This window comes from Sebastes fasciatus, chromosome 4 (genome assembly GCF_043250625.1).
Source record: "Sebastes fasciatus isolate fSebFas1 chromosome 4, fSebFas1.pri, whole genome shotgun sequence".
In the NCBI taxonomy this organism is placed as follows: domain Eukaryota; kingdom Metazoa; phylum Chordata; class Actinopteri; order Perciformes; family Sebastidae; genus Sebastes; species Sebastes fasciatus.
The window spans coordinates 40,081,234-40,105,502 of record NC_133798.1 but is presented as its reverse complement, the minus strand read 5'-3'; the positions used below and the strand labels follow the sequence as shown (position 1 = coordinate 40,105,502).

The window sequence follows — 24,269 nt, the reverse complement described above, 5'->3', positions numbered from 1 at the left end:
TTCAGCAGCGTAACAGCAGAAGGGATAAAGGACCTGGAGTAAGGATTTGTTCTCCTTAAGGGCCCATTATAACATTATAACGTCATCAGAGAGAATTCAACCCAAACAATGTGATCTGGTTGGCTGATCGTTTCTTTTGCTTTCAGCCTCCTGTTCCTCCCAACTCGTGCCCAAGTCCTTCTGCTGAACTCCAATATTGATGGAGCACACTTTGACTAAACTATTTAGACTGTTCCTGTCCTTCACAGTCAGCCCGTTAAACCAGCAGGTAAAAGAAAAGGTTAAAAGGCTTTCTATAAAGAATGGTAAAAGTTACATTAGATCGTATCACAGACATTAAAAGAATTTAGCTTCCGCATTATATGATTCAGACACTTCTCTAATGTTATTGTCTTCATGAGAGACCTGGGGCTGATCTGTGGCTGCCTCTGATGGGAACTGGGACTTACTGTAGGACATCTGTACTGGAAGGATCACAGTTTAAGGACACTGTAACATGAAACATTGAATAGATCGGCCCCGTTGTCACCGATACCTGATCCAGCTATTTGAGTCTGTATCGGTGCGTCTCTACTACAATCATGTGGAGCCTCACTTCTGTGTGTTCTTGTGTTTTCACCATGAACCAGTAGAACTATATCATCCTAGGAAACAACTAGCAGCTGTTTCCTGTGTAAACCCAGCAGCATTTTTCCTGTCTCAACTTGAAGGGCACACAGGTGAAGTTCTGAATGCTCCTATTTTATTAAAAGAAGTTTGTTCAGTAACAGGAATACGGCTTCTCACCTGTGTGGGTTCTCATGTGGTTTATCAAGCTACTGCTAGATCTGAAAGCTCTACCACATGTTTTACAAGTATACGACTTCTCGTCTGTGTGGATTCTCATGTGCCTTTTCAATGCTGAGATGGCACAGAATCTTTCCCCGCAGGTGTTGCAGAGGTACGGCTTCTCACCTGTGTGGATTACCAGGTGTCTCTGAAACTGTGACTTATATTCAAAAGCTTTCTGACACGTGTCACATTTGAAAGACTTTGTACCTGTGTGAGTTTTACGGTGAATCGTTGCCGTAGTAGGGTTATATACATTGTTAGTGTGTCTGTTACTTTTGTGATGTTGGTTCTGTTGTTCTGGTTCTGCATCTCTAGTTGATCCTGAGTCTCCTCTAATAAAGGCGGTGTGGCAAATTATGGCACGAAAGACGAGGAATATGTACATGATTATGGAGTTTATTGAAGTTAAACTTGCACAATTAAACACTTTTTACTCAACGTTTTTAGTACTTCTCAATTCTCAGTGACTTCAAGAAAAACAAGTTCAGGTTACACAGAAAATAAAAATGCTGCCTGTTGTGTAAATAGATTTGGTAGGTTTAGGCTGGCCGTCTTTTTATATCTCACAAACTTCCCAATTTTCAAAAACAAATTATACACAAAATAACAAAAACAAATAACACAATAATGCTCAAAACAACTTTGACTTGGTGTGTATGATTACCGTCCATCAGTAGCAATATCTAGGTTCTTTTGTAGAAAAAACATTTTAAAAAATACATTTGTGGAACTTTTGAATCGATTCAGAATCTTAGAAAATAAGAATCTTGATTTTTACATGAATCCATTTTCCCCTCCCCTAACAGACACTATTTTTTCCGTCTTCTACATGTATTTCTGTCCAGTACCTAGCATTTATTATCTGGCTTTTCTAAACATTTTTTTGTGTCTAAAACTGGATCCTCTGTGCTGCAGTGATGCGGCTTCTCACCTGTGTGCTTCCTCTCGTGGAATTTCAAGTTACAGGTAGATCTGAAATCTTTCCCACATGTCTTGCAAATATACGGTTTCTCACCTGTGTGGGTTCTCATGTGGTCTTTCAAGTTACTGCTACTTCCGAAATCTTTCCCACATGTTTTGCAAGCATATGACTTCTCATTTGTGTGGATTCTCATATGCCTTGTAAGTGATGAACTGTCACCGAAACTTTTCCTGCAGGTCATGCAAAGGTACGGCTTCTCACCTGTGTGGATTCTCATGTGGATTATCAAGCTATCATTAAGTCTGAAAGCTTTCCCACATGTTTTACAAGTAAACGACTTCTCATCTGTGTGGATTCTTGTATGTCTTTTCAGTGATGAAAGGTCACATAATGTTTTCCCACAGGTGTTGCAGAGGTACGGCTTCTCACCTGTGTGGATTACCAGGTGTCTCTGAAACTGTGACTTATATTCGAAAGCTTTCTGACACGTGTCACATTTGAAAGACTTTGTACCTGTGTGAGTTTTACGGTGAATCGTTGCCGTAGTTGGGTTATATACATTGTTAGTGTGACGTTTGCTTTTGTGATGTTGGTTCTGTTGTTCTGGTTCTGCATCTCTAGTTGATCCTGAGTCTCCAGGCTCGCCTCCTTTCTTATCTTGGCTTTCAGCTTCATGAGAGTTGTGAGAGAGGAGCTGCTGGTCACTGGTTGGTTCTGATACTACAGAGCTTTGAGCTGACATGGAGCTTAAAGGCTCTTCCTCCAGCGCACTCTGAGTTGCACGGATACTAAAGTCCAGAGTGTGGTCTTCACTGGGCTCACTTTCCTCATCAGCAGGAGTCAGCATGAAGGCATCAGCCTCCTGCTTCAGTACCAGCTGCTCTCCCTCCTCACTGCTGCAGACTTCCTCCTGTTCCTCTTTAATCTGTGGAGGCTCTGGGTCCTCTTGGTCCAGACTGGAGTTCCTCTCCTGAATACAGAGCTGCTGCTCAGCCAGAACCTCCTCCTCCTTCCAGACATGTTGCTGTGGGAGCTCTGGAGGACAGAGGAGCAAAGAGACAGGAGACTACTGTGATGAGAGACAAAGAGACAGGAGACTACTGTGATGAGAGACAAAGAGACAGGAGACTACTGTGATGAGAGACAAAGAGACAGGAGACTACTGTGATGAGAGACAAAGAGACAGGAGACTACTGTGATGAGAGACAAAGAGACAGGAGACTACTGTGATGAGAGACAGAGAGACAGGAGACTACTGTGATGAGAGACAGAGAAACAGGAGACTACTGTGATGAGAGACAGAGAGACAGGAGACTACTGTGATGAGAGACAAAGAGACAGGAGACTACTGTGATGAGAGACAAAGAGACAGGAGACTACTGTGATGAGAGACAGAGAGACAGGAGACTACTGTGATGAGAGACAAAGAGACATGAGACTACTGTGATGAGAGACAAAGAGACAGGAGACTACTGTGATGAGAGACAAAGAGACAGGAGACTACTGTGATGAGAGACAGAGAGACAGGAGACTACTGTGATGAGAGACAGAGAGACAGGAGACTACTGTGATGAGAGACAAAGAGACAGGAGACTACTGTGATGAGAGACAGAGAGACAGGAGACTACTGTGATGAGAGACAAAGAGACAGGAGACTACTGTGATGAGAGACAGTCCCTCTCCTCTGGAGCTCTTCAACAGCATCATGAGAGGTTGGACTCACCGAGCCTGTGTAACTTGACTTCAGGTTTCCAGGTGAGATCCAACAGTCTGCGCTGACGATCAATCTCTTCCTGGAACTCCACCAGAGTGGATTCATAAACTCTGAATATCTCTTCAGCAGCAGCAGTTAGTCGCTGGTTGACAAACTCTCTCAGACTGACAACTGCAGACATTGTTGTTGAATTACAGCTCAACTAAAGATGTGAAGATGTGATGGAGGACTCCAGGAGTTCTCCTGCTGCTGCTGCTGCTGCTGCTTCTTCTCCTCCTCCTCCTCCTTCTTCTCTCAGTTTCTGTCGGATCACAACCAGCTTATATGTTCATACCGCCACCTAACGGATAAGAGTGTTAACATCATGTCATTTTAAACATTACTGCTGCTCTTAAAGGTCTCATATTATGCTCATTTCCAGGTTCATAGATGTATTTTAATGTTGCACTAGAACATGTTTACATGCTGCAATGTTCAAAAAACCCTTTATTCTTCTCATACTGCAGCCTGAGTCTGCCTGCCTCAGAGCCTAATTCAGCCTCTGTCTGAAAACCCCTGATTCACAGCCTGTCTCCTCCCACTCTGCTCTGATTGGTCAGCGTTTTCTGTCAATCAAACTTCCTCAACAACAACAGCGTCACTATCTCCCCCTCCCTCCCGGAGAAGCTCTGGAGAGAGAGGAGCTAGAATAAAGTTTATAAACCACTTTAAAGTTTATAAACCAGAAACTTCACCCAGCGCACGTTACCGGAGGAATCTGATCAGAAATCGGCGACACATGATGAACATCTGCGGTCCAGATTCCAGGTTTTCCTGACGGTTTCTCTCAGGTAAATAATACTATTTATATCTCTGTTAGTTAGCTCAGTGTTTACCTCATGCATCAACTCTGTAAACCGTAAACATACACTCTGTTTTACGTCTGTCTTTACAGATCCATCTGTGAGAAATGACCGACAGAATCATCCCAGAGGAGAGCAGACAGCTGAGAGCAGACAGCTGTGAGCAGATAGCTGAGAGCAGACAGCTGAGAGCAGATAGCTGTGAGCAGACAGCTGAGAGCAGACAGCTGAGAGCAGATAGCTGAGAGCAGACAGCTGAGAGCAGACAGCTGAGAGCAGATAGCTGAGAGCAGATAGCTGAGAGCAGACAGCTGAGAGCAGACAGCTGAGAGCAGACAGCTGAGAGCAGATAGCTGAGAGCAGATGGGAGATACAGAGCTAACCCGTTAGCATGTAGCTAACCCGTTAGCATGTAGCTACATGCTAACGGGTTAGCTACATGCTACCGCTATGACACGGTGTGTAAACACAGCGACCATCAGGGTGGAAAATAGAAGATGTGAAACAGTAGTCAGTTCATTATTTCTGCTAAAAGATAAATGTATGGAAGATCAGAGTAATGGTATATTATTTACAGTAGTAGCTGTCTCTGTGTTACCATGACTACAGACCACCGGAGCTTAGCTTACCATAGTTTACCAGAGCTGAAGACTTTCTCCTGTACTATGTTAACATAACTAACTAACAGGTGAGATGATTACAAATGCTGTGAATAATTAATATTGTCATCTGTCTACTCAAATAAAGTTTGACTGTGAAACAGAAATGTGTTGTGTTGCTTACAAGTCACTATTTACTACCTGTACTCTGCTACATGCATGACATCAAATATATAATATATAAATATCATCTGTTTAAACAGTGTAATTACATAAAGCCTTTGTGAAAGAACATGTTATATTTAGATGATGGGAGTACATGAAGCCTGTTCTGCTGGTTCTTGCAGACTTTGCTCAAGTTGGGTTGAGGAGGAGAGACAGTGACGCGCTGTGGGGCGGGGTCAGCTACTGAAGGTTCTCTCTGGTTCGACCAGGAAACCCTTACATGGCTTGCATTTCTCTAATGACGTCAGAAGAGAAGGAAAAGCTGCGCAGCGTTTTTCGACACCCATTTCCGGACAAACGGAGGAGGAGAAAAAGAGAGAGGATGGTCTTTTATGATACTATGGTGACCTGTAGACACACTGGGGACAGATATTGATGTTTAAAAGACATGGAAAAGTGCATTTTGCATAATAGGTGACCTTTAAACTCTACCACCAGTCCTGTCTCTTAAGAACATTAATAGAACATTAATAGTGAAGAACATTATTCGTGAACATTAATAGTGAACATTAAAAGTGAAGAACATTAATAGTGAACATTAATAGTGAATAGTAATAGTGAACATTAATAGAACATTAATAGTGAACATTAATATTGAATATTAACAGTGAAGAACGTTAATAGTGAAGAACATTAGTAGTGAACGTTAATAGTGAACATTAATAGTGAATAGTAATAGTGAACATTATTAGAACATTAGTAGTGAACATTAGTAGTGAACATTAATAGAACATTAGTAGTGAACATTAATATTGAATATTAACAGTGAAGACCGTTAATAGTGAAGAACATTAGTAGTGAACGTTAATAGTGAACATTAATAGCGAACATTGATAGTGAACATTAGTAGTGAACATTAATAGAACATTAGTAGTGAACATTAATAGTGAACGTTAATAGTGAACATTAATAGCGAACATTGATAGTGAACATTAATAGAAAACATTAGTAGTGAACATTAATAGAAAACATTGGTAGTGAACATTAGTAGTGAACGTTAATAGTGAACATTAATACCGAACATTGATAGTGAACATTAATAGAAAACATTAGGAGTGAACATTGATAGTGAACATTAATAGCGAACATTAATAGTGAACATTAATAGAACATTAGTAGTGAACATTAGTAGTGAACATTAATAGTTAACATTAATAGAAAACATTAGTAGTGAACATTAGTAGTGAACACCAATAGTGAACATTAATAGTGAACATTAATAGAACATAAGTAGTGAACATTAGTTTTTTTCAGAAATTTTTCAGATTTTTTTTTCAAACATTTTTCAGGTCTAATTTATCAGATCTTTTTTTCAGACAAATTTTAGATCTTTTGTTTTTTTATATTTTTCAGATCTTTTTTTCAGATGTTTTTCATATTTTTTTGTCCGACATTTTTCAGACCTTTTGTTTTGGACATTTTTCCGATTTTTTTTCCAGACGTTTTTTTCGGACATTTTTCAGATCTTTTGTTTCAGACATTTTTTAGATCTTTTTTTTTTTAATATTTTTCAGATCTTTTTTTCAGACTTTTTTGTCCGACATTTTTCAGATCTTTTTTTTTTTTATATTTTTCAGATCTTTTTTTCAGACGTTTTTCATATTTTTTTGTCCGACATTTTTCAGACTTTTTTTTCAGACTTTTTTGTCCGACATTTTTCAGACCTTTTGTTTTGGACATTTTTCAGATTTTTTTTCCAGACGTTTTTTTCGGACATTTTTCAGATCTTTTTTTCAGACTTTTTTGTCCAACATTTTTCAGACTTTTTTTTTTAATATTTTTCAGATCTTTTTTTCAGACGTTTTTCATATTTTTTTTCATAGTTTTTTTTCGGACATTTTTCAGATCTTTTTTTCAGACTTTTTTGTCCGACATTTTTGGGATCTTTTGTTTCGGACATTTTTTCATATTTCTTTTCAGACTTTTTTTGTCCGACATTTTTCAGATCTTTTGTTTTGGACATTTTTCAAACTTTTTTTTCCAGACATTTTTCAGATATTTTTTTCAGACTTTTTTTGTCCGAAATTTTTCAGATATTTCTTTTCAGACCTTTTGTTTTGGACATTTTTTAGATTTTTTTTCCAGACGTTTTTTTCAGACATTTTTGTCCGACATTTTTCAGATCTTTTTTTTCAGACGTTTTTTGTCCGACATTTTTCAGATTTTTTTTTCCAGACATTTTTCAGATTTTTTTTCCAGACGTTTTTTTCGGACATTTTTTAGATCTTTTGTTTCAGACATTTTTGTCTGACATTTTTCAGATATTTTTCAGATCTATTTTATGAGATCTTTTTTTTCAGACATTTTTCAGATCTGTTGTTTTCAGACTTTTATTGTCCGACATTTTTCAGACTTTTTTGTCCGACATTTTTCAGATATTTTTCAGATCTATTTTATCCGATCTTTTTTTTTCAGACATTTTTCAGATTTTTTTTTTTTTATATTTTTGAGATCTTTTTTTCCAGACGTTTTTCGGACATTTTTCAGATCTTTTGTTTCGGACTTTTTTTGTCTGACATTTCTTAGATCTTTTATTTCATACTTTTTTTCAGACATTTTTCAAATCTTTTATTTCAGACATTTTTCAGATCTTTTTTTTCAGACTTTTTTGTCCGACATTTTTCAGATCTTTTTTTCTCGGACATTTTTCAGACTTTTTTTTCAGACTTTTTATGTCTGACATTTTTCAGATCTTTTGCTTCGGACTTTTTTCAGATCTTTTGTTCAGACTTTTTTTTTATATTTTTGAGATCTTTTTCTTCAGACGTTTTTTGTCCGACATTTTCCAGACATTTTTCAGGTCTATTTTATCAGATCTATTTTTTCAGATCTTTTGTTTCGGACACTTTTCAGACGTTTTTTTCAGACGTTTTTTTCGGACATTTTTCAAATCTTTTGTTTCGGACATTTTTCAGATCTTTTTTTCAGACATTTTTCAGATCTTTTTTTTCAGAATTTTTTGTCCGACATTTTTCAGATCTTTTGTTTTGGACATTTTTCAGATTTTTTTTCCAGACGTTTTTTCGGACAATTTTCAGATCTTTTGTTTCAGACATTTTTCAGACTTTTTTGTCCGACATTTTTCAGATCTTCTTTTTTTAAATATTTTTCAGAACTTTTTTTTCAGATGTTTTTTATCCGACATTTTTCAGACTTTTTTGTCCGACATTTTTCAGATCTTCTTTTTTTAAATATTTTTCAGAACTTTTTTTTCAGATGTTTTTTATCCGACATTTTTCAGACTTTTTTGTCCGACATTTTTCAGAGTTTTTGTTTTAATATTTTTCAGATCTTTTTTTCAGACGTTTTTCATATTTTTTTTCATAGTTTTTTTTCGGACATTTTTCAGATCTTTTTTTCAGACTTTTTTGTCCGACATTTTTGGGATCTTTTGTTTCGGACATTTTTTCATATTTCTTTTCAGACTTTTTTTGTCCGACATTTTTCAGATCTTTTTTTCAGACTTTTTTGTCCAACATTTTTCAGACTTTTTTTTTTAATATTTTTCAGATCTTTTTTTCAGACGTTTTTCATATTTTTTTTCATAGTTTTTTTTCGGACATTTTTCAGATCTTTTTTTCAGACTTTTTTGTCCGACATTTTTGGGATCTTTTGTTTCGGACATTTTTTCATATTTCTTTTCAGACTTTTTTTGTCCGACATTTTTCAGATCTTTTTTTCAGACTTTTTTGTCCAACATTTTTCAGACTTTTTTTTTTAATATTTTTCAGATCTTTTTTTCAGACGTTTTTCATATTTTTTTTCATAGTTTTTTTTCGGACATTTTTCAGATCTTTTTTTCAGACTTTTTTGTCCGACATTTTTGGGATCTTTTGTTTCGGACATTTTTTCATATTTCTTTTCAGACTTTTTTTGTCCGACATTTTTCAGATCTTTTGTTTTGGACATTTTTCAAACTTTTTTTTCCAGACATTTTTCAGATATTTTTTTCAGACTTTTTTTGTCCGAAATTTTTCAGATATTTCTTTTCAGACCTTTTGTTTTGGACATTTTTTAGATTTTTTTTCCAGACGTTTTTTTCAGACATTTTTGTCCGACATTTTTCAGATCTTTTTTTTCAGACGTTTTTTGTCCGACATTTTTCAGATTTTTTTTTCCAGACATTTTTCAGATTTTTTTTCCAGACGTTTTTTTCGGACATTTTTTAGATCTTTTGTTTCAGACATTTTTGTCTGACATTTTTCAGATATTTTTCAGATCTATTTTATGAGATCTTTTTTTTCAGACATTTTTCAGATCTGTTGTTTTCAGACTTTTATTGTCCGACATTTTTCAGACTTTTTTGTCCGACATTTTTCAGATATTTTTCAGATCTATTTTATCCGATCTTTTTTTTTCAGACATTTTTCAGATTTTTTTTTTTTTATATTTTTGAGATCTTTTTTTCCAGACGTTTTTCGGACATTTTTCAGATCTTTTGTTTCGGACTTTTTTTGTCTGACATTTCTTAGATCTTTTATTTCATACTTTTTTTCAGACATTTTTCAAATCTTTTATTTCAGACATTTTTCAGATCTTTTTTTTCAGACTTTTTTGTCCGACATTTTTCAGATCTTTTTTTCTCGGACATTTTTCAGACTTTTTTTTCAGACTTTTTATGTCCGACATTTTTCAGATCTTTTGCTTCGGACTTTTTTCAGATCTTTTGTTCAGACTTTTTTTTTATATTTTTGAGATCTTTTTCTTCAGACGTTTTTTGTCCGACATTTTCCAGACATTTTTCAGGTCTATTTTATCAGATCTATTTTTTCAGATCTTTTGTTTCGGACACTTTTCAGACGTTTTTTTCAGACGTTTTTTTCGGACATTTTTCAAATCTTTTGTTTCGGACATTTTTCAGATCTTTTTTTCAGACATTTTTCAGATCTTTTTTTTCAGAATTTTTTGTCCGACATTTTTCAGATCTTTTGTTTTGGACATTTTTCAGATTTTTTTTCCAGACGTTTTTTCGGACAATTTTCAGATCTTTTGTTTCAGACATTTTTCAGACTTTTTTGTCCGACATTTTTCAGATCTTCTTTTTTTAAATATTTTTCAGAACTTTTTTTTCAGATGTTTTTTATCCGACATTTTTCAGACTTTTTTGTCCGACATTTTTCAGAGTTTTTGTTTTAATATTTTTCAGATCTTTTTTTCAGACGTTTTTCATATTTTTTTTCATAGTTTTTTTTCGGACATTTTTCAGATCTTTTTTTCAGACTTTTTTGTCCGACATTTTTGGGATCTTTTGTTTCGGACATTTTTTCATATTTCTTTTCAGACTTTTTTTGTCCGACATTTTTCAGATCTTTTTTTCAGACTTTTTTGTCCAACATTTTTCAGACTTTTTTTTTTAATATTTTTCAGATCTTTTTTTCAGACGTTTTTCATATTTTTTTTCATAGTTTTTTTTCGGACATTTTTCAGATCTTTTTTTCAGACTTTTTTGTCCGACATTTTTGGGATCTTTTGTTTCGGACATTTTTTCATATTTCTTTTCAGACTTTTTTTGTCCGACATTTTTCAGATCTTTTGTTTTGGACATTTTTCAAACTTTTTTTTCCAGACATTTTTCAGATATTTTTTTCAGACTTTTTTTGTCCGAAATTTTTCAGATATTTCTTTTCAGACCTTTTGTTTTGGACATTTTTTAGATTTTTTTTCCAGACGTTTTTTTCAGACATTTTTGTCCGACATTTTTCAGATCTTTTTTTTCAGACGTTTTTTGTCCGACATTTTTCAGATTTTTTTTTCCAGACATTTTTCAGATTTTTTTTCCAGACGTTTTTTTCGGACATTTTTTAGATCTTTTGTTTCAGACATTTTTGTCTGACATTTTTCAGATATTTTTCAGATCTATTTTATGAGATCTTTTTTTTCAGACATTTTTCAGATCTGTTGTTTTCAGACTTTTATTGTCCGACATTTTTCAGACTTTTTTGTCCGACATTTTTCAGATATTTTTCAGATCTATTTTATCCGATCTTTTTTTTTCAGACATTTTTCAGATTTTTTTTTTTTTATATTTTTGAGATCTTTTTTTCCAGACGTTTTTCGGACATTTTTCAGATCTTTTGTTTCGGACTTTTTTTGTCTGACATTTCTTAGATCTTTTATTTCATACTTTTTTTCAGACATTTTTCAAATCTTTTATTTCAGACATTTTTCAGATCTTTTTTTTCAGACTTTTTTGTCCGACATTTTTCAGATCTTTTTTTCTCGGACATTTTTCAGACTTTTTTTTCAGACTTTTTATGTCCGACATTTTTCAGATCTTTTGCTTCGGACTTTTTTCAGATCTTTTGTTCAGACTTTTTTTTTATATTTTTGAGATCTTTTTCTTCAGACGTTTTTTGTCCGACATTTTCCAGACATTTTTCAGGTCTATTTTATCAGATCTATTTTTTTAGATCTTTTGTTTCGGACACTTTTCAGACGTTTTTTTCAGACGTTTTTTTCGGACATTTTTCAAATCTTTTGTTTCGGACATTTTTCAGATCTTTTTTTCAGACATTTTTCAGATCTTTTTTTTCAGAATTTTTTGTCCGACATTTTTCAGATCTTTTGTTTTGGACATTTTTCAGATTTTTTTTCCAGACGTTTTTTCGGACAATTTTCAGATCTTTTGTTTCAGACATTTTTCAGACTTTTTTGTCCAACATTTTTCAGATCTTCTTTTTTTAAATATTTTTCAGAACTTTTTTTTCAGATGTTTTTTATCCGACATTTTTCAGACTTTTTTGTCCGACATTTTTCAGATCTTCTTTTTTTAAATATTTTTCAGAACTTTTTTTTCAGATGTTTTTTATCCGACATTTTTCAGACTTTTTTGTCCGACATTTTTCAGAGTTTTTGTTTTGGACATTTTTCAGACTTTTTTTTCCAGACATTTTTCAGATTTTTTTTCCAGACGTTTTTCTCGGACATTTTTTAGATCTTTTGTTTCAGACATTTTTCAGACTTTTTTTTCAGACTTTTTATGTCCGACATTTTTCAGATCTTTTGCTTCGGACTTTTTTCAGATCTTTTTTATGAGATCTTTTTTTTCAGACATTTTTCAGATCTGTTGTTTTCAGACTTTTTTTGTCCGACATTTTTCAGACTTTTTTGTCCGACATTTTTCAGATATTTTTCAGATCTATTTTATCCGATCTTTTTTTTTCAGACATTTTTCAGATTTTTTTTTTTTTATATTTTTGAGATCTTTTTTTCCAGACGTTTTTCGGACATTTTTCAGATCTTTTGTTTCGGACTTTTTTTGTCTGACATTTCTTAGATCTTTTATTTCATACTTTTTTTCAGACATTTTTCAAATCTTTTATTTCAGACATTTTTCAGATCTTTTTTTTCAGACTTTTTTGTCCGACATTTTTCAGATCTTTTTTTCTCGGACATTTTTCAGACTTTTTTTTCAGACTTTTTATGTCCGACATTTTTCAGATCTTTTGCTTCGGACTTTTTTCAGATCTTTTGTTCAGACTTTTTTTTTTATATTTTTGAGATCTTTTTCTTCAGACGTTTTTTGTCCGACATTTTCCAGACATTTTTCAGGTCTATTTTATCAGATCTATTTTTTCAGATCTTTTGTTTCGGACACTTTTCAGACGTTTTTTTCAGACGTTTTTTTCGGACATTTTTCAAATCTTTTGTTTCGGACATTTTTCAGATCTTTTTTTCAGAATTTTTTGTCCGACATTTTTCAGATCTTTTGTTTTGGACTTTTTTCAGATTTTTTTTCCAGACGTTTTTTCGGACATTTTTCAGATCTTTTGTTTCAGACATTTTTCAGACTTTTTTGTCCGACATTTTTCAGATCTTCTTTTTTTAAATATTTTTCAGAACTTTTTTTTCAGATGTTTTTTATCCGACATTTTTCAGACTTTTTTGTCCGACATTTTTCAGAGTTTTTGTTTTGGACATTTTTCAGACTTTTTTTTCCAGACATTTTTCAGATTTTTTTTCCAGACGTTTTTCTCGGACATTTTTTAGATCTTTTGTTTCAGACATTTTTCAGACTTTTTTTTCAGACTTTTTATGTCCGACATTTTTCAGATCTTTTGCTTCGGACTTTTTTCAGATCTTTTTTTCAGACTTTTTTTTGATATTTTTGAGATCTTTTTCTTCAGACTTTTTTTGTCCGATATTTTTCAGACATTTTTCAGATCTATTTTATCAGATCTTTTTTGTCCGACATTTTTCTGATCTTTTTTTTCAGACTTTTTTTTTGGACATTTTTCAGATCTTTTTTTTCAGACTTTTTTTGTCCGACATTTTCAGATCTTTTTTTTCACTTTTTTTTTGGACACTTTTCAGATCTTTTGTTTCGGACTTTTTTGTCCGACATTTTTCAGATTTCTTTTTTCAGACTTTTTTGTCCGACATTTTTCTGATCTTTTTTTTCAGACTTTTTTTGTCCGACATTTTCAGATCTTTTTATTCAGACTTTTTTTTTGGACATTTTTCAGATCTTTTTTTTCAGACTTTTTTTGTCCGACATTTTCAGATCTTTTTTTTCACTTTTTTTTTGGACACTTTTCAGATCTTTTGTTTCGGACTTTTTTGTCCGACATTTTTCAGATTTCTTTTTTCAGACTTTTTTGTCCGACATTTTTCAGATCTTTTGTTTCAGACTTTTTTGTCCGACATTTTTCTGATCTTTTTTTTCAGACTTTTTTCAGACATTTTGTCCGATATTTTCAGATCTTTTTTTTCAGACTTTTTTTTTGGACATTTTTCAGATCTTTTGTTTCGGACTTTTTTGTCCGACATTTTTCAGATTTCTTTTTTCAGACTTTTTTGTCCGACATTTTTCTGATCTTTTTTTTCAGACTTTTTTTGTCCGACATTTTCAGATCTTTTTATTCAGACTTTTTTTTTGGACATTTTTCAGATCTTTTGTTTCGGACTTTTTTGTCTGACATTTTTCAGATTTCTTTTTTCAGACTTTTTTCAAATGTTTTTAAGACATTTTTTTTCAGACTTTTTTGTACGACATTTTTCAGATCTTTTTTTTCAGACTTATCTCCACTCCTTTCCTCTTAATCACCTCTTTTCCTTCACCTTTCCCAAATAGAACTGGTTTTCAACACTCAATGGAGCTCAATGACTACACCTGCTAGCTCATTGTGACTACAGCTGCTAGCTCAATGACTACAGCTGCTAGCTCAATGACTACAGCTGCTAGCTCAATGTGACTACAGCTGCTAGCTCAATGTGACTACAGCTGCTAGCTCAATGACTACAGCTGCTAGCTCAATGACTACAGCTGTTAGCTCAATGACTACAGCTGCTAGCTCAATGACTACAGCTGCTAGCTCAATGTGACTACAGCTGCTAGCTCAATGACTACAGCTGCTAGCTCAATGACTACAGCTGCTAGCTCAATGACTACAGCTGTTAGCTCAATGACTACAGCTGCTAGCTCAATGACTACAGCTGCTAGCTCAATGTGACTACAGCTGCTAGCTCAATGTGACTACAGCTGCTAGCTCAATGACTACAGCTGCTAGCTCAATGACTACAGCTGCTAGCTCAATGACTACAGCTGCTAGCTCAATGTGACTACAGCTGCTAGCTCAATGACTACAGCTGCTAGCTCAATGTGACTACAGCTGCTAGCTCAATGTGACTACAGCTGCTAGCTCAATGACTACAGCTGCTAGCTCGATGACTACAGCTGCTAGCTCAATGTGACTACAGCTGCTAGCTCAATGACTACAGCTGCTAGCTCGATGACTACAGCTGCTAGCTCAATGTGACTACAGCTGCTAGCTCAATGACTACAGCTGCTAGCTCGATGACTACAGCTGCTAGCTCAATGTGACTACAGCTGCATAATTAAATATATGTTCATGGGGGCATTAGCTAGTGTGCAGACTCTGGAGGTGTGAATCTTTCAGTATCTCACTATTCAATTTTTAGTCTTGGGGTCGCGATTTATTTCAAAATTGATTCTCAATTCAGTAAATAAGGGAGCTAGTTTCAGGATCTAATCCAGTCTGCTGTGCCCTATGTAATGGACATTCTGTCAAGATGAGTTCTAATGAACGTTGAAATAAAGATCTCAAACAGATGAAATGTCTTTGTTGTATTTTATTCTTGCAAGAAGAAGCACTGGTTATACAGAGTCACACAAAGTCTGCAGAAAAGTGCACTGCAGGAGATTATTACAATGTGATTATATAGAAATCTACAACAGGGACTGTGAGAAAAGGAGTTGTTTTGCACAGATAAGGAGTTGCTTTACTCAGACAGTGTCCCAGTAAAAGTCAACACTAGTAAAAGTACTTTCCCACTACATGACAAAAAGAGCACACAGACAGTAACTTTCCACTGTTGCATAAAGAGACATCACTACATACAATGTCATTTTCCATTACACCTATTATTACCGCAAATTATGGCACGAAAGACGAGGAATATGTACAAGATTATGGAGTTTATTGAAGTTAAACAAGAAAAACAAGTTCAGGTTAAACAGAAAATAAAAATGCTGCCTGTTGTGTAAATAGATTTGGTAGGTTTAGGCTAGCCGTCTTTTTATATCTCACAAACTTCCCAATTTTCAAAAACAAATTATACACAAAATAACAAAAACAAATAACACAATAATGCTCAAAACAACTTTGACTTGGTGTGTATGATTACCGTCCATCAGTAGCAATATCTAGGTTCTTTTGTAGAAAAAACATTTTAAAAAATACATTTGTGGAACTTTTGAATCGATTCAGAATCTTAGAAAATAAGAATCTTGATTTTTACATGAATCCATTTTCCCCTCCCCTAACAGACACTATTTTTTCCGTCTTCTACATGTATTTCTGTCCAGTACCTAGCATTTATTATCTGGCTTTTCTAAACATTTTTTTGTGTCTAAAACTGGATCCTCTGTGCTGCAGTGATGCGGCTTCTCACCTGTGTGCTTCCTCACGTGGAATTTCAAGTTACTGCTACATCTGAAATCTTTCCCACATGTCTTGCAAATATACGGTTTCTCACCTGTGTGGGTTCTCATGTGGTCTTTCAAGTTACTGCTACATCTGAAATCTTTCCCACATGTTTTGCAAGCATATGTCTTCTCACCTGTGTGGATGCTCATATGCCTTTTCAGTGATGAACTGTCACGGAAACTTTTCCCGCAGGTCATGCAAAGGTACGGCTTCTCACCTGTGTGAGTTCTCATGTGTTTAGTCAATGCTGAATTGAAACGGAATCTTTTCCTGCAGGTCTTGCAGAGGTACGGCTTCTCACCTGTGTGGATTCTCATGTGGCTTATCAAGTTACCATTATGTCTGAAAGCTTTCCCACATGTTTTGCAAGTAAACGACTTCTCATCTGTGTGGATTCTCATGTGCCCTTTCAATGATGAAATGTCACAGAATCCTTTCCCGCAGGTGTTGCAGAGGTACGGCTTCTCACCTGTGTGGATTAACAGGTGTCGCTGAAACTGTGACTTATATTCGAAAGCTTTCTGACACGTGTCACATTTAAAAGACTTTGTACCTGTGTGAACTGACATGTAGCTTAAAGGCTCTTCCTCCAGCGCGCTCTGAGTTCCATCGATACTAAAGTCCAGAGTGTCGTCTTCAATGGGCTCACTTTCCTCATCAACAGGAGACCACATGAAGGCATCAGCCTCCTGCTTCAGTACCAGCTGCTCTCCCTCCTCACTGCTGCAGACTTCCTCCTGTTCCTCTTTAATCTGTGGAGGCTCTGGGTCCTCTTGGTCCGGACTGGAGTTCCTCTCCTGAATACAGAGCTGCTGCTCAGCCAGAACCTCCTCCTCCTTCCAGACATGTTGCTGTGGGAGCTCTGGAGGACAGAGGAGCAAAGAGACAGGAGACTACTGTGATGAGAGACAAAGAGACAGGAGACTACTGTGATGAGAGACAAAGAGACAGGAGACTACTGTGATGAGAGACAAAGAGACAGGAGACTACTGTGATGAGAGACAAAGAGACATCTGAGCAGAACAAGACAACGCGTTAATCTTTAAAGCATCAGGATCAGGGCTGGACTGGCCATCTTTTTTTTTTTGGCCCATAAAACAGGTAAATTGGCCCATTTCTTTTCCTTGATTGACACTGGGCTCACTGGGCTGGCCCAATCGCTCTGTGCCGGGCGGCCACAGTGAGGAGGAGAGGGAGGGAGTGTAGCGTTAAGCAGTCCTGGGCCAGCTGCCTGGCTCAACATGTCATGAGAGATGAGCAGTGCTCAAAATGGGCCGGTACGTAGCAGTACGCAGTATTGTACTCATTTTTCTCCTTATGGCGTACCGTGACATTGTCATGCGTACCGGAGCATCTCACAAGCTGCCGGATCTCCTCTGCCCTCTCCAGATCAGGTTCTCTAGGAGATTCATAATGGTGATACATAACGGTGCAGAACCAGCGGATTTGCGCCGCGTGGGTTCCCGTAGTGACCGGAAGCGTCGCGCTATTGATCTCCTCACGAGCTGAAGCCTGACTGTTCACATCAGAGGAACATCTTTCTGTTTCTTCTGATCCTCTGCTGTTTACTATCCATCTCTCTCTCTGTGTTTCTGTGTCTGTCTGTCTGTCTGTCTGTCTGTCTGTCTGTCTCTCTGTGTTTCTGTGTCTGTCTGTCTGTGTCTGTCTGCCAGGGGCGGGGCCAAAGTGGGGCTGGCATTGCCCCCCCATCAGAGGCTGAATGTGTTCGGTCTGATAAGACTCAACAAACATGAATGATGATGTAATGTATTACTGCTATACTGTATGAGACCCATCTGAAGTTCAAAACATGTTTTAATAAGGAATTCAGCATCATTGATATTGTGACTTAATGCACGGTAAATTATAAATTAACAACCATGAATCACTCATAGTTTTATCCTCCCAGACGTATCCCAGTGTCTGATGGGCCAGAACAGCAGACTAACCAAGCCTCTGATTTTCTCAGGAGACTCCAGTTTGTCGTTGTCCTCTCCTGGTTTCCTCTCCGGGTCACAATTCATATTTCTCCCAATTTATATCAAATTTACTTTTTTTAACCTGTTTGTGTCTCTGTACAGCATGTATAATCTGTATAATCTGTATAATCTGTATAATCTGTATGATCTGTATAATCTGTATAATCCTAAAACAGGAACAGTAGGGGCAAAACAATGAATTATAACTGATGAATATTAGTTTATGTTAGATATTCACACACCAGAGGGGGGAATTATTCAGTTTTATTTCCTGAGATTTAAAGATCAAATTAGAAGTTTATCATAAAAATGCTGTTGCAGTGTTCTTATTATTTTCATTGTTTTAAAGTCACCAGGATTCAGGAAACAACATCTCTGAAACTCAGATGTTTCTGTTGGAGGACCCCCAGACCCAAAGCTCTGGTTTGAAATCCTCCTATTATTGATGTCTCAAGGTGGCCAGTATGAGAGAAGAACCTCCAACAGAACCTGGTGCTCACAGGCAGCCCTACAGGCCTGGGATGGGCCGGACTGGGCCAAGATACCAGGTCTGATTTATAGTCCCAGTCCGGCTCTGATCCGGATCCTGTGTGAGTCCCTCTCCTCTGGAGCTCTTCAACAGCATCATGAGAGGTTGGACTCACCGAGCCTGTGTAACTTGACTTCAGGTTTCCAGGTGAGATCCAACAGTCTGCGCTGACGATCAATCTCTTCCTGGAACTCCACCAGAGTGGATTCATAAACTCTGAATATCTCTTCAGCAGCAGCAGTTAGTCGCTGGTTGACAAACTCTCTCAGACTGACAACTGCAGACATTGTTGTTGAATTACAGCTCAACTAAAGATGTGAAGATGTGATGGAGGACTCCAGGAGTTCTCCTGCTGCTGCTGCAAACACTCAATGGAGCTCAATATGACTACAGCTGCTAGCTTAGTGCTGCTACTGTTTACTTCCGCTGGGTGTCACACTGTTTACTTCCGCTGGGTGTCACACTGGGAAGTTCCGCTGGTGTCACACTGTTTACTTCCGCTGGGTGTCACACTGTTTACTTCCGCTGGGTGTCACACTGGGAAGTTCCGCTGGGTGTCACACTGGGAAGTTCCGCTGGGTGTCACACTGTTAAGTTCCGACAGTGGAAGTTTTTTTTAATTGAAGAAAATTAATTTACAAACATTAAGGCATTGTAATCTAAACTCAATACTTCTAACACACAAGGCACAATTGGATAGGAAAGATAATTTAAATTATTAAAAATAATATAATAACAAAAATAAAAGAAGGGGTTGAAAATAATTCAAGGAACAAAAAAGAAATGCATAAATAAATACAAATAGGTGTGAATCTTTCAGTATCTCACTATTCAATTTTTAGTCTTGGGGTCACGATTTATTTCAAAATTGATTTTCAATTCAGTAAATAAGGGAGCTAGTTTCAGGATCTAATCCAGTCTGCAGTGTGTAAAAGGCAGTGTGGCAAATTATGGCATGGAAGAGGAGGAATATGTACAAGTTTATGGAGTTTATTGAAGTTAAACTTGCACAATTAAACACTTTTTACTCAACGTTTTTAGTATTTCTCAATTCTCTGTGACTTCAAGATTAACAAGTTCAGGTTACACAGAAAATAAAAATGCTGCCTGTTGTGTAAATAGATTTGGTAGGTTTAGGCTGGCTGTCTTTTTATATCTCACAAACTTCCCAATTTTCAAAAATAAATTATACACAAAATAACACCGTAAAAGTACTAGAAAATTACACAATAATACTCAACACAACTTTGACTTGGTGTGTATGATTACTGTCCATCAGTAGCAATATCTTTTGTAGAAAAACATTTAAAAAAAATAATGTTTGGAACCTGTGAATCGATTCAGAATCTTAGAAAATAAGAATCTTGATTTTTACATGAATCCATTTTCCCCTCCCCTAGCAGACACTATTTTTTCCGTCTTCTACATGTATTTCTGTCCAGTACCTAGCATTTATTATCTGGCTTTTCTAAACATTCTTTTGTGACTAAAACTGGATCCTCTGTGCTGCAGTGATACGGTTTCTCACCTGTGTGCTTCCTCACGTGGAATTTCAAGTTACTGCTACATCTGAAATCCATCCCACATGTTTTGCAGATATATGGTTTCTCACCTGTGTGGGTTCTCATGTGGTATTTCAAGTTACTGCTACATCTGAAATCTTTCCCACATGTTTTGCAAATATACGGTTTCTCCCCTGTGTGAGTTCTCATGTGGCTTATCAAGTGACACCTGAGTCTGAAATCTTTCCCACATGTTTTGCAAGCATATGACTTCTCATCTGTGTGGATGCTCATATGCCTTTTAAGTGATGAACTGTCACTGAAACTTTTGCCGCAGGTCTTGCAGAGGTACGGCTTCTCGCCTGAGTGAGTTCTCATGTGTTTAATCAATGCTGAATTGCAACGGAATATTTTCCCGCAGGTCTTGCAAAGGTACGGCTTCTCACCTGTGTGGGTTCTCATGTGGCGTTTCAAGGGAACATTAAGTCTGAACCCTTTCCCACATGTTTTGCAGGTATACGGCTTCTCACCTGAGTGAATTCTCATGTGCCTTTTCATTGATGAAATGTCACAGAATCTTTTCCCGCAGGCCTTGCAGAGGTACGGCTTCTCACCTGTGTGGATTACCAGGTGTCTCTGAAACTGTGACTTATATTCGAAAGCTTTCTGACACGTGTCACATTTGAAAGACTTTGTACCTGTGTGAGTTTTACGGTGAATCGTTGCCGTAGTTGGGTTATATACATTGTTAGTGTGACGTTTGCTTTTGTGATGTTGGTTCTGTTGTTCTGGTTCTGCATCTCTAGTTGATCCTGAGTCTCCAGGCTCGCCTCCTTTCTTATCTTGGCTTTCAGCTTCATGAGAGTTGTGAGAGAGGAGCTGCTGGTCACTGGTTGGTTCTGATACTACAGAGCTTTGAGCTGACATGGAGCTTAAAGGCTCTTCCTCCAGCGCACTCTGAGTTGCACGGATACTAAAGTCCAGAGTGTGGTCTTCACTGGGCTCACTTTCCTCATCAGCAGGAGTCAGCATGAAGGCATCAGCCTCCTGCTTCAGTACCAGCTGCTCTCCCTCCTCACTGCTGCAGACTTCCTCCTGTTCCTCTTTAATCTGTGGAGGCTCTGGGTCCTCTTGGTCCAGACTGGAGTTCCTCTCCTGAATACAGAGCTGCTGCTCAGCCAGAACCTCCTCCTCCTTCCAGACATGTTGCTGTGGGAGCTCTGGAGGACAGAGGAGCAAAGAGACAGGAGACTACTGTGATGAGAGACAAAGAGACAGGAGACTACTGTGATGAGAGACAAAGAGACAGGAGACTACTGTGATGAGAGACAGAGAGACAGGAGACTACTGTGATGAGAGACAGAGAGACAGGAGACTACTGTGATGAGAGACAAAGAGACAGGAGACTACTGTGATGAGAGACAAAGAGACAGGAGACTACTGTGATGAGAGACAGAGAGACAGGAGACTACTGTGATGAGAGACAGAGAGACAGGAGACTACTGTGATGAGAGACAAAGAGACAGGAGACTACTGTGATGAGAGACAGAGAGACAGGAGACTACTGTGATGAGAGACAAAGAGACAGGAGACTACTGTGATGAGAGACAGAGAGACAGGAGACTACTGTGATGAGAGACAGAGAGACAGGAGACTACTGTGATGAGAGACAGAGAGACAGGAGACTACTGTGATGAGAGACAGAGAGACAGGAGACTACTGTGATGAGAGACAGAGAGACAGGAGACTACTGTGATGAGAGACAGAGAGACAGGAGACTACTGTGATGAGAGACAGAGAGACAGGAGACTACTGTGATGAGAGACAAAGAGACAGGAGACTACTGTGATGAGAGACAAAGAGACAGGAGACTACTGTGATGAGAGACAAAGAGACAGGAGACTACTGTGATGAGAGACAGAGAGACAGGAGACTACTGTGATGAGACAAAGAGACAGGAGACTACTGTGATGAGAGACAAAGAGACAGGAGACTACTGTGATGAGAGACAAAGAGACAGGAGACTACTGTGATGAGACAAAGAGACAGGAGACTACTGTGATGAGAGACAAAGAGACAGGAGACTACTGTGATGAGAGACAGAGAGACAGGAGACTACTGTGATGAGAGACAAAGAGACAGGAGACTACTGTGATGAGAGACAGAGAGACAGGAGACTACTGTGATGAGAGACAGAGAGACAGGAGACTACTGTGATGAGAGACAAAGAGACAGGAGACTACTGTGATGAGAGACAGAGAGACAGGAGACTACTGTGATGAGAGACAAAGAGACAGGAGACTACTGTGATGAGAGACAGAGAGACAGGAGACTACTGTGATGAGAGACAGAGAGACAGGAGACTACTGTGATGAGAGACAGAGAGACAGGAGACTACTGTGATGAGAGACAGAGAGACAGGAGACTACTGTGATGAGAGACAGTCCCTCTCCTCTGGAGCTCTTCAACAGCATCATGAGAGGTTGGACTCACCGAGCCTGTGTAACTTGACTTCAGGTTTCCAGGTGAGATCCAACAGTCTGCGCTGACGATCAATCTCTTCCTGGAACTCCACCAGAGTGGATTCATAAACTCTGAATATCTCTTCAGCAGCAGCAGTTAGTCGCTGGTTGACAAACTCTCTCAGACTGACAACTGCAGACATTGTTGTTGAATTACAGCTCAACTAAAGATGTGAAGATGTGATGGAGGACTCCAGGAGTTCTCCTGCTGCTGCTGCAAACACTCAATGGAGCTCAATATGACTACAGCTGCTAGCTTAGTGCTGCTACTGTTTACTTCCGCTGGGTGTCACACTGTTTACTTCCGCTGGGTGTCACACTGTTTACTTCCGCTGGGTGTCACACTGGGAAGTTCCGCTGGGTGTCACACTGGGAAGGTCCGACAGTGGAAGAGCGGGAGCTTGTCTTTCCGCTTTCAACTGATTCCGTTTTGTATAAAAACTTGTGTAGTCAGTATATGTTTGGCATCATTGAGCAGACATCCCATAATAACCTTTCATCATATTGTAATTGAAGTGTTCTGAGAGTAAACTAGACTTCTGCTCTCCTCATGGCTCTGTTTTCAGGCTTTAGAACATCTAGCCCGTGACGGGAGACTTTGACCAATCACAGGTCACTTCAGAGAGAGAGCGTTCCTATTGGCTGAGCTCCGGTCATGTGACCAGCAGCTGGTTTAGCATCTGGTCAGAGAGTCAAACAGCTGATCTGATCTGACAGATGTTATACTGTTATACTGTTATACTGTTAGACTGTTATACTGCTAGACTGCTAGACTGTTATACTGTTATACTGTTATACTGTTATACTGTTAGACTGCTAGACTGCTAGACTGTTATACTGTTATACTGTTATACTGTTATACTGTTATACTGTTAGACTATTAGACTGCTAGACTGCTAGACTGCTAGACTGCTAGACTGTTATACTGTTAGACTGTTATACTGTTATACTGTTAGACTGTTATACTGTTATACTGTTAGACTGCTAGACTGCTAGACTGCTATACTGCTATACTGTTAGACTGTTAGACTGTTAGACTGTTAGACTGCTAGACTGCTAGACTGCTATACTGTTATACTGTTATACTGTTATACTGTTAGACTATTAGACTGCTAGACTGCTAGACTGCTAGACTGCTAGACTGCTAGACTGTTAGACTGTTATACTGTTAGACTGTTATACTGTTAGACTGTTATACTGTTATACTGTTATACTGTTAGACTGTTAGACTGTTATACTGTTAGACTGTTATACTGTTAGACTGTTATACTGTTAGACTGTTAGACTGTTATACTGTTAGACTGTTAGACTGTTATACTGTTAGACTGTTAGACTGTTATACTGTTATACTGTTAGACTGTTATACTGTTAGACTGTTAGACTGTTATACTGTTAGACTGTTAGACTGTTATACTGTTATACTGTTAGACTGTTAGACTGTTAGACTGTTATACTGTTATACTGTTATACTGTTAGACTGTTAGACTGTTATACTGTTAGACTGTTAGACTGTTATACTGTTAGACTGTTAGACTGTTATACTGTTATACTGTTATACTGTTAGACTGTTATACTGTTATACTGTTAGACTGTTATACTGTTATACTGTTATACTGTTATACTGTTATACTGTTATGTTAGACTGTTAGACTGTT

The 24,269-nt window shown here is 37.3% G+C and overlaps 2 protein-coding genes across 2 annotated transcripts in view; both read right to left on the bottom strand.

The window, feature by feature from the left end:
* rad52 (RAD52 homolog, DNA repair protein) overlaps positions 1-24,269 on the bottom strand; it is a 120,500-nt gene that overhangs the window by 7,447 nt on the left and 88,784 nt on the right. The gene's annotated exons all lie outside the window — the stretch shown is intronic.
* LOC141766866 (uncharacterized) lies at positions 1,212-23,269 on the bottom strand. The gene is made up of 7 exons (XM_074634041.1): positions 22,985-23,269; positions 22,586-22,933; positions 20,039-21,312; positions 18,706-18,898; positions 15,968-16,944; positions 3,477-3,669; positions 1,212-2,788 (listed from the first exon to the last, which is right to left on the bottom strand). The coding sequence occupies exons 2-7, from the start codon at positions 22,755-22,757 to the stop codon at positions 1,680-1,682; spliced, it is 3,918 nt and encodes a 1,305-aa protein (XP_074490142.1). The 5' UTR covers positions 22,758-22,933; positions 22,985-23,269; the 3' UTR covers positions 1,212-1,679.

What these genes read in the sequence shown, in the direction of transcription:
- LOC141766866 (XM_074634041.1), bottom strand. Translation starts at nt 22,757, where the DNA reads ATGTCTGCAGTTGTCAGTCTGAGAGAGTTTGTCAACCAGCGACTAACT. An exon ending in AAAAGCCAGATAATAAATGC is followed by an intron (nt 18,899 to 20,038) that starts TAGGTACTGGAC and finishes TCACATCTTTAG; the next exon opens with TTGAGCTGTAATTCAACAAC. An exon ending in AAAAGCCAGATAATAAATGC is followed by an intron (nt 3,670 to 15,967) that starts TAGGTACTGGAC and finishes TCACATCTTTAG; the next exon opens with TTGAGCTGTAATTCAACAAC.